At 40.6% G+C, this 10,533-nt stretch overlaps 1 protein-coding gene across 1 annotated transcript; it reads left to right on the forward strand.

Moving 5' to 3' along the window:
* Window positions 1-223: 223 nt before the first annotated feature.
* Window positions 224-9,392, forward strand: LOC121316388. Its single transcript, XM_041251466.1, has 5 exons — window positions 224-693; window positions 6,444-6,617; window positions 8,355-8,653; window positions 8,772-8,951; window positions 9,067-9,392. The coding sequence occupies exons 1-5, from the start codon at window positions 224-226 to the stop codon at window positions 9,390-9,392; spliced, it is 1,449 nt and encodes a 482-aa protein (XP_041107400.1).
* The last annotated feature ends 1,141 nt before the right edge of the window (window positions 9,393-10,533 follow it).

Raw genomic sequence — 10,533 nt, forward strand, 5'->3', positions numbered from 1 at the left:
ACCTGATCTGGAAGGCTCCAGAAACATGACCTACTTGATTTCTAGTGTAGTGCGAATTGTTGTCACAGGTATTGTGGTAGGAGCTTATGTCCCACTTTCAGGTCAAAGTTGGTTTTCCATTACAAATGTTTCAAGTGATACAATTACGATTGTCCTCAGCCTGTTTGCCATACAAGCGATTTCCTCAGCTTTGTGTCACTGGTTTGGGGTAATTGCTTGCAAAATGCATGCATTCCGACGTGGTTTTGCTTTGCCCACGTTCTTTACCACTCCTGCTGTGTTTGTTGCTTTCCTCTTCATGCTTGGGACGCGCTACAACACAGTTAAGGATGCCTCTGGTGTTGGGAATTTTTCTCTGACTATGTACTGCGATGGACTTAATTCTACTCATGGCAAAGAGGTTCTTGTAGCTGAGATGCTGTTCAGAGATGTTAGCTATGGTTTATGCAGCAATATGAGAGTAGGGGATCAGAATGGATTTGGCGTGGCACTGCTTGGTGTCTCAGCAATTAGCTGGTGGTTAGGGCTGGCACTTTCCACACTGTATGTCTGGTTGACAAATATGACACGACTTGAAAGGACTACAGAGCTCTTTGTTCGACAGCTGTATGAAGCTGCATTCATAGACCAGTCCATGCTGCTCAACACACGGTTTCACATTTGGTTATCTGATATCAAAACCACAGAAGCAAGGTAATCATCTTAATTTTTTTTTTTCTTGAGTGTTTCTGTTCGCCCTTTGAAACCTCTCCTTATGACTATATAATTCTGAGAAACAAGCTGCTTCTAACACTTCCTCTTTATGTGAATTGTTGCTGATATCTTAACTGTATTGGCTATCATATAAACAATTTGAGTGCTTACCTAATCAGATCATTTTTTATTAGTCTGACTGGATGTGTCCCAGAATTGCTTAATTATCATCCCATGGGTAAAGCAAAATGAAGGTGGGAGGCTTGAGGGTGGGTGGATTACAGTTGCCTTGGGATTTTAAAACTATGTTCTCTTATCTAAAAGTATGCACATTACCTTACATACAGTCTTCCAGTCAGGAAACATAATTAGGGATAACAAGATTTGTATTGATTTTTTTTTTTTTGGTTACAATACAATAATGTAATTTTCACAACAAGTGGGCCTTGTGATCTTGTCCACCAGAGCTTTTGTCTCATCCAGCGTTATTCTAAAAGGAAGCAGCTCAACTGGCATTGTTGCAAAGCCTGCTGCAAGATGGAGAAATCTGGAGGTGGGGCATGAAAGGAAACAAAAGAACATAGGGAAAGTAGTTGTTTAATGAATGGATTAAAGATAATTTAGTTCCCTTCCCGATATAGCAATATAGTATTTCTTATTAATCATCCATATGAATTGTGCACATACAAATTTGATGACAATACTATCCTAATACACCAAAAAACGAAATCGCTACCACACTAATAACTTTTTTTTTTTTTTTTTTTTCCAGTGTAAAGGTCTTGGACCATGTGACAGTTTACCTGTGTTCAACAATGTGGCATGAAACATATGATGAAATGATAACATTTATTTCCTCATTGTTCAGGTAAAAATTATTTTGCAAGCTAAATCTGGAGCTAAAAGACTATGCACAACGGATGGGAGCCAGCGAATTTGAGGCGAATAAAGTATGCATACAGGTGTTGTACGGTCAGAACATTCACGCAAAAAAAACACTCCGCTAGTCGCTTTCAAAACACTCAGGTCACGTTCATAACACTCCACTTCAACGTTTAAAACACCACACTAGGAACTTTCAAAGTTCTCACCCTCATAACACTATACATTACAGTCAAAGCATTTATTACTTTCAAAACACTCTTAAGGGCTACTCATAGTTAGGCACGCAAAAACAGCACAAGTCTCTTCATCCGCACAGAACATTAGGTTATTACCATAACCCTGGTTCCCAGAAAAGAATGACAACAATTACTGAATGGGAACAGCCCTCTCTGACCGTCAATCACTGAGCATATAGCATCTAGTGCTCACAGTAGCATATTGATACTTCGAAATCGGAGGTCGGCTGGGGACACGACCTCGAAGGGTAATGGTTGTCATTCTTTTCAGGGAATCAGCGTTATGGTAATAACCTAACATTCCCTTTCAAGTGGAATGACAACTGTTACCAAATGGGAAGCTGTACCAGAGCTGTCTTGGCTCCAGATTACCGACATTACAGCCCCACGGCGATAGCCTCAGAGCCCTCATGATGCCTAAGGGCATGTCGCCTGCAACACCCTAGAGCCCAGAGAGGGACTCGCTCGGTTTGCAACATCAAGGCAGTAAAAACGCGTAGGAACATCCGTGGCAGCAGCTGCACGCTGCATCAAGGCCCATAACTCCTCCCTCTGCGATACATGTGGAAGGGGGGGTATGGAGCCCCCCGCTGTGGCCTGCCCAACTGAAGTGGCGGGGTCAGACACATCCGACCTCATCGCTTGATTGGGCTTGGGGGTCTCGGTGGGGCCAGGGATGGAGAGCGGGAATGAGGAAGCTGGGGCTGCTCGGTGGTAGGGGGTTCAATAGGGTCCCTAGCATGGTCTGATGGGCTCTCACCGTCTCCGCAAGCTCCTGTAAGCGCCGCGCCGAGTTTTGACGTCTCTGTGGCGATCCAAATGGAGAATGCCTGTGCTTACGTGGGGAAGGAGAGCGGTACCTCCTCGGTGACCGCCTGCCTCCTGGGGGTCGAAACCAACTCTAATCAGTAGCGACTACTGACATGAGACTCAGGCAATGAGCAATCTCAAAACACTCGAAAGTGTAGCTTACCGTTAGTATAAATTTTGTAGATTGAAACTGTACTGTATGCAAATATGGACTTGTGTGTGTGTGAGGAGGGGAATCCCTGTGAACTGCGACCTGTGCTGTCTTCATTTATTCCATTGTGGACCAGATACGCCTCCGCCACAGTATATTGTTGCAATAAAGTTAATGTTCAACAGTTACATCAAACTGACTCTGAACAGTCTGATAACACCGTGTAACAATTTTTTTTTTTTTTTTTTTTGTTCCTGGGTAGTAAGTGTTATTTCCTAATTGCTTATGCCTCAAAAGTATACAAAATGGCTATTATTCCCCACAAACCATGCTTTTGTGACCAGGACAGCGATGTTTTGAAATTTACCTATTTTCCAGAACATTCCAGATAGATTCAGTGCTGCGTAAACGTGGAGTAACTTCTAGAACTTTCTAGAACTTTCCAGTAATATAAGTAGTAGTATAAATACAGGGGCCTTAAGCCCACCAGTTCAGTTTAGTTCCAGCTGCCTAAGTGGATACGTATCTGCATTTTTCTGAGATGGCATCAAGAGACTGTAAGCATCCGGCAGACACATTTTGCTATGTCTGCGGCCAATTTATGAAGACAAGAGCGAAAAAGTACTTCGTGGAAGCATCTGCTAAGATGTGTGAGACCTTCAAGGCATATTTCGGCATGCCTGTCGGGGATCAAGACAAACCCTGGGCACCTCATTTCACCTGCGAGCACTGCAAAAAAATCTCTGGAAGGTAAGATGGACAATTGTTGCTCGGAATTTTATGTTATAAAATTTTTAAAATTGTAAAAGTTTTTAATTTTAAAATGTTTTACAATTTTCAATGTTATTGAAAAAATATATCATATATGAAAAATGTTGCAAGAATCTTTTACACATTAGTCATGGGTGAAATAAATGTATTTTTGTAGGATGGTACAGAGGGGAAAAGAGAGCCATGAAGTTCGCTATCCCAAGAATTTGGCGGGAACCCACTGACCACTCAAGCAACTGCTACTTCTGCATGGTGGACCCTTCCAAACCTCGGACTGGCAAGAATGCACCTGCTATCACGTATCCGGACCTTCCTTCATCCATCGCCCCGGTGCCACACTGCCATGAGCTCCCCGTACCCACTCCTCCAGAGAGAGAGCAGCCGTCTTTAGAAGAGAGCAGCAAGTCAGAGAGCGAGGAAGACGTTGTAGATCCAGATGACAATTTCAGAGGTGGAGCTGAGGAGAGAAACCCATACTACCCCAACCAAAAAGACCTCAACGACTTGATTAGAGATCTTGGTCTCACCAAGTCCAATGCCGAGCTTTTGACATCTAGGCTCAAGCAGTGGAACTTGTTGGATGAAAGTGTGCAAGTCGCAGATCAGAGGAAGCGTCACCAACCTTTTTCCAGCTTCTTCACCCGTCAAGATGGGCTCTGCTTCTGCCACAATGTGACCAGTCTGTTCGAGGCAATCGGAATCGCCTGTAACCAGAATGAGTGGCGCCTCTTCATTGACAGCTCATCCAGGAGCCTCAAAGCCGTGCTGCTCCATAATGGTAACAAGTACCCGTCTCTTCCCCTGGCTCACTCGGTGCACCTCAAAGAGGATTACAACAGCATCAAGACCTTGCTGGATGCCTTGAAGTATGATGAGTACGGCTGGAGGTCATAGGAGACTTCAAAATGGTGGCATTCCTCATGGGTCTCCAAGGTGGTTTTACCAAGTTTCCCTGCTGTCTTTGCCTTTGGGACAGCAGGGACACCAAGGTGCATTACCACAGGCGGGACTGGCCACAGCGGACCGAGTTCTCTGTGGGGAGGAACAACGTCAAGTGAGAGCCACTGGTGGACCCCCGGAAGGTGCTGATGCCACCACTGCACATCAAATTGGGCCTTATGAAACAATTTGTCAGAGCTCTAGATAAGGAGTCGGCAGCCTTCAAGTACCTTCAAGACTTCTTCCCTAAGCTGTCTGAGGCAAAGGTCAAAGCTGGTGTCTTCATCGGACCACAGATAAAGAAGATCCTGGAGTGCGATGAATTCCCCAAGAAGCTCACTAGTAAGGAGAAAGCGGCTTGGAACAGCTTTGTCGCAGTGGTTCGGGGCTTCCTGGGCAATCACAAGGCCGAAAACTATGTGGAGCTGGTTGAGACTCTGGTGAAGAACTACGGCACAATGGGCTGTAGGATGTCCCTCAAAGTCCATATCCTTGATGTTCATCTTGATAAATTCAAGGAGAACATGGGAGCGTATTCGGAGGAGCAAGGCGAGCGCTTCCACCAGGATATTCTGGACTTTGAACGCCGCTACCAAGGACAGTATAACGAGAACATGATGGGAGACTACATTTGGGGGATGATTCGTGAAAGTGATTTACAGCATAATAGTAAATCTCGAAAAACTACTCACTTCTAAATCTTTTGTAGTCATTTTTGTATTACTTTAGTATAAATGCCTGTTAATTTGGATTCATATGTTGTTTTTTTCTGACTTTATGTGAACGAAAAGACACAAATTCGCCCGTTTTCTCATTGGAAATAGGTCAATTTCAAAATATCACTGTCCTGGTCACAAAAGCAAAGTTTGTGGGGAATAATAGCCATTTTCTATACTTCTGAGGCATAAGCAATTAGGAAATAACACTTACTACCCAGGAACAAAAATTGCATTACATAGTGTAATCCAGAAACTAACTCTAGGAAGTTTAAAAATGAAAATTAAGTAATAATGGACTCAGTGGCGGAGGAAGATGGGCCCCACTGCAGGACCTTATTGTGGGCCTCCCTCCCCAAACGTTACTTTAACCGTTATTTATAAACATCAAACACACCAAATCAAGTGTTCAACATTGAACTATATTTGTCAGAATGTTAGCATGTATGAAACAGTACGTAATAAGAATGTTTTTTACTCGCCTACTTTGTTTTATTTTGTGTACATTTTTACATCCAGCACTACGCTATTTTTTAATCATAATCAAACAGGTTTAATCACTAACCCTACCAGGATTCCCCCATTCTGCTATCGCAGAAATTGTCACCCATAGGAAACCGTTTTATTATTATTATTATTATTATTATTATTATTATTATTATTATTATTATTATTATTATTATATTAAATCAGAAAGGCATGTTGATTTGCTGTAGGTTATTTTGCTGCCCACAGCACCACCCTTCAGTCTAAATTACAGGATGAATCGTGCACACAGAATACAACTGCAGATGTCTCTGCTGAATAGTACCCCAAAACCTTCCATTACTTTTTTTTGTTAAATCTAGGGAAAAATACGCGATTTACATTAAGTCTGGGGAAAAAACACATTTTAAAACAATAGTGTTTTTTTTGTTTGTTTTTACACTTGTCGGCCCCTACAAGGAAGTCGCTATTTCACTGACACGCTCCAGTTTAAACATAATTTATCCGGTTCTACAAGTCCTCGAGTGATCGTCAACTGCTCATTTGAAAAGTAAGAACTTAGACTAAGTCCTGTCATTTATGTATTTATTTAAAATTTCTATCCTTTAAAAAAAAAAAACTTTTACATAACTTTAGTAATAGTCGCTCCTCCCTTATTGACTCTTCGCCTCCCACTTTGCTCATCACTGAAATAGATGATTAAAGAGTTATTTAGAAATAGACATTAATTAAACCCCTATGTTTCCCCATTTAAAGGCTGGACAGATACAGACCCAAACATCGGTCACAAAAAGACCGGTTAAGTTTGGAGGGACATATTTACTTTGATGATGCTTTTATTGAGGAGACCGATGAACAATCAGGAAAGAAGACCCTATACACGAATACACATGTAGAGCTCCTAGTGAGGGTTATAGAAGAAGTATTCAGGTAAGCATCTGTAATAGGGGGTTGTGGGTTATCCTCTGGCAGACTAGACACACAGTTGTTCCATTTGACCATGCCACTCAGACGCGCAGATTTATTTATTTGTTGCACATTTGATTTTTTTAAATGTAATTATAAGGTGTCACCACTAGATCAGCACCTAGGGTGGAGTGAGGCAAGTAGGAAACCATGTGACTGTACCAACAATGGTATTGGGTGCATATACATGGATGGGAGTGTACACAGGGAAATAATAGGTACAAAACAAATCGCAGTGAAAACACAGCTAATCAAAACAAAAGCTGGCTTACATGCTGCCAAGCACTTCCTCCACAAAAAGGAATGTTCAACTCCAGGAAACTACCACATTACACACCCCTAATTATTCTGCAGCAGGATTTTAAAGTCCCCTAAGCGAGCCCTAGTCGTACGTATTTCAATCGTCCAAGTAAACACAAGGTGATTTTTAACACAGACGTAAGAGGCAGATGTGTTTCTCTTTCTACAGCTGTTTTTTTTTTTTTTTTTTTTTTTTTATTACATTTTTTTAAACTGTATGAAAATAAACTTGATATTTAATTTCTTTTGTTTATGAGCTTTGGTAGCAATAAGTACTCTATCTTCGATGACCATAAGGGCCTGTCTGATATTGGGGAACAGAAAATCATGAGTACTCCTTATGGTGGTCGAATCTGTTATGTCCTTCCAAATGGCAACCATTTGTACATCCACTTAAAAGATAAACTTCGGATATGTCACAAAAAGAGATGGTCACCGGTTAGGTCATGTTTTAAACTTTTTTAAATGTACCATGTTATCAGTACAACTACAGTAATCCATTGCGTAACTGACTGCGGTGGGACCAGAGTAAGGGTGGATATGTAAAAAGGCAGATAAATGAGACTTGTGTTAAATACCATTATACAAAGCTTTAACAATTACTATATTCACACAATTACTGTTTTTAGATTCAGATTTTAATAGGGAGCTAAATCCCTTATTTAGAAAGAGGCAGGGTATTAAAGCTTGTGACAGAGCAGTTGTCTGTCGTGTGGGTGCGTGCATTTGCTGCTGAGTGACAGCCTGCTGTGACAGATCCGCCAGGACCCGCACCTTACAGACAAGGCTCATTTGCATGTGCGACGGAGCAGTGCATGCCGAACCGGGACTCCCTGGGACCCCCCAAACCCCTCAACCCCAATCCGTGTGTGTGTTCTGTCCTTTTAAGGATTCTTTGGAATTTCCATTAAAGAGCTTCTAAATTGAGATTTATTTCCTGTCTCTTTATCCTGAACCACGCTGAGCAAGAATGTTACAATACTAACATAATTTGATAGAAAAAAAACGCCCAAGCATTTTGGAAAGTAACCTAAAACACTCATTTTATACAGTATATAAAATGCAAAATCCCAGAAGAAAAAAAAAAAAAAAAAAAAAATTTAAAACTAAAAAAAAAAACATTTACATAAAACTGAAAAAAAGATAAAAATAAGAAAGAGAAAAACAGAAGCCCTGCTTATAATACTAGTTTCAGATGTTAAAGTATCCGTCCCTCATCTGTGTAATCTAACAGCTTGTTCAGTTTTGCACTTTGTTTTATATATATATATATATATATATATATATTGCATTTAAGTATGGATAATATCTAGTAGTGTTTTAATTTTTAGCATAGTAAATATGTTTTGTTTTTTTGTTTTTTTAAATATTGCACATGTAGAATTGAACTGCTTGTCTGATTTGTCTTCTAAAAGGTGAGGACCGCTGGCTGTGTACGTTGCTTCTACAACAAGGCTGGCAAATAGAGTACACCGCATCTTCTGATTCCTACAGCAATGCGCCTCGGGAGTTTAAAGAGTTTTACAACCAAAGACGGCGCTGGGCTCCCTCATCTTTGGCAAACACTCTTGACCTTCTGAACACAGGAAAAGAAACTTCAAAGAGAAATTCATCTATATCAAGACTGTATATCCTCTATCAGATCTTACAAACCGCCCTCTCCATTCTAGCACCTGCCACAGTTTGTCTCATGGTAGCAGGTAAAAAAAACAAAAACAAAGAAGTGTTGGAGACATTTGGGAGTCTTACTACAGACTCAGGTTTACAGACTGTACATTGTTTTAGAAATGTTTTTTTTTTTGTTAGTTTTTTTTGCAGGATGCTTCACATTTATCTTTGGCTTGAACGGAAATATCTCCCTTTTTCTGTCTGTTCTTCCTCCAGTTATCTACACGGTGATCTGTTTCACGTGTAAATCTGACAACCAAATCCTGGTTGCTGGATTCATGAGTATATTTTATGCATTTCTCATGGCAGCCACCTTCCTCAGCATTATAGGTCAGTAAAATAGAATATTATTTTACAAATTAAATATAGTGCAACATAAATGTACTGGCTAGAAGAAATCTGGTAATGATAATAACAGTTTTTTTCTTCTTTTTTTTTTCTTTAGCTGACATGGTCAAGCAACAAACATTCATCACCCCCAGTGGTCTGTTCTTAATTTTTTTAGTGGTGCTTTACTTTTTAGCTTCTCTGATGCACCCCCAGGAATTCCACCTTGTCCTCTATGGACTTATTTATTTAATTTGTGTGCCAAGTGCTTATCTGCTCTTAACCATATACTCACTGGTTAACCTGAATAATATTTCCTGGGGAACCCGTGAGACAGTAAACTATGAGAAGCTGGAAACAAGAAAAACTAAAAAGAATGTGAAGCATGAAAAGAAGTGTAAATGTCTCTGCTGGAATTTAGAATTTCAAGTAAATGAGGACTAGAAAATATCAGCTTCCTCCAACCCAGAAGAAGTAGTGCTTCTGAGTGATGCTTCTGAAAGGTACGCCATTGTTTTGCAATTTAATCTGTCCTGAGACAGCAGCTCCCAAACTTTCTTAGCCCAAGGCCTCCACCAAATCAATCCATAAAAATGTGAACCTGTGTTGCTCCCCTTACAATCATCCACTTTTGTTGCACAATGCTAACCTTGCTTTTATATTAGAGTGCTGCAACCACCCCAAACAAAACAGCCAGGCCCCTAGTTTTGAACCACTGGCATAAGACAGCTTTAAAAAGTACTGTGTTAAAATGTGGTCCTTTTTGTGTTTCATGTTTGTGTCAGATATGATTTATGTGTGAACATATTTTGCAAAACAATCAGGATTATACAGCATGGGAAACATCCAGGGTAAATGTATTAATTGCCTTTTTTCTAAACACAGTCAATACATTTCATCCAAATGTTTGTGTTTTAGCCAAAATGAAGAAATTGAAAACCTTATCAAAATGGATGACACCATGGAAGAAAGTAAGAACATAATTTATCTAGATATTTATTTTAAAATAAGGGTTAGAGATTGTGTACATTATTTTTAAACCAATACAATATTTATAATAGCTATACACTTCCTGTTTAAAATCAAAGACTGCATATCTCATTGATGAACATAATATCACAGTTGAACAAAGTACCATAGTACTTAGCTTTCCTTAGCTCCTTTCTGCTACTTCAGATAAATTTTTCACTCTGCGACGCAACTCTTGACCAGTAAACCGACATCTCTGAGAAACCGGATTGTAGAGTGTGCCACAAATCCTCGACAACCCACCTCCACTGGGTAAACTCGGACTCTCCATCCTCGCTGTTCTGCTTCAGCAGCTAGTTGAGCATACCGAAGTTTCTTCCTCTCATGCGCCTCATCCACAGCATCCTCCCATGGCATTGTTAATTATACCAGATGAACAAGGTGTGCTGATCCAGCCCACAAGACAATGTCTGGTTGAAGGTTAGTGGTGGCAATCTCAGGTGGAAAAACAAGCCGTTGACCAACATCTGCCAGCATCTTCCAGTCTCTAGCAGCTTCCAATTGTCCTTGGCAAGGCTTGGTTTTAACACCATTTCTTGGTGGTTGCTCTCCTGGA

The sequence above is a fragment of the Polyodon spathula genome, chromosome 5 (assembly GCF_017654505.1).
Source record: "Polyodon spathula isolate WHYD16114869_AA chromosome 5, ASM1765450v1, whole genome shotgun sequence".
In the NCBI taxonomy this organism is placed as follows: domain Eukaryota; kingdom Metazoa; phylum Chordata; class Actinopteri; order Acipenseriformes; family Polyodontidae; genus Polyodon; species Polyodon spathula.

Excerpts from the sequence above, each read along its gene's own strand:
- LOC121316388 (XM_041251466.1), top strand. The coding sequence starts at position 224 with ATGCATGCATTCCGACGTGGTTTTGCTTTGCCCACGTTCTTTACCACT. Across the intron at positions 6,618-8,354 it reads GTTATAGAAGAAGTATTCAG|TTGTCTTCTAAAAGGTGAGG; the intron begins GTAAGCATCTGT and ends TGCTTGTCTGAT. Across the intron at positions 8,654-8,771 it reads AGTTTGTCTCATGGTAGCAG|GATGCTTCACATTTATCTTT; the intron begins GTAAAAAAAACA and ends TTTTTTTTGCAG.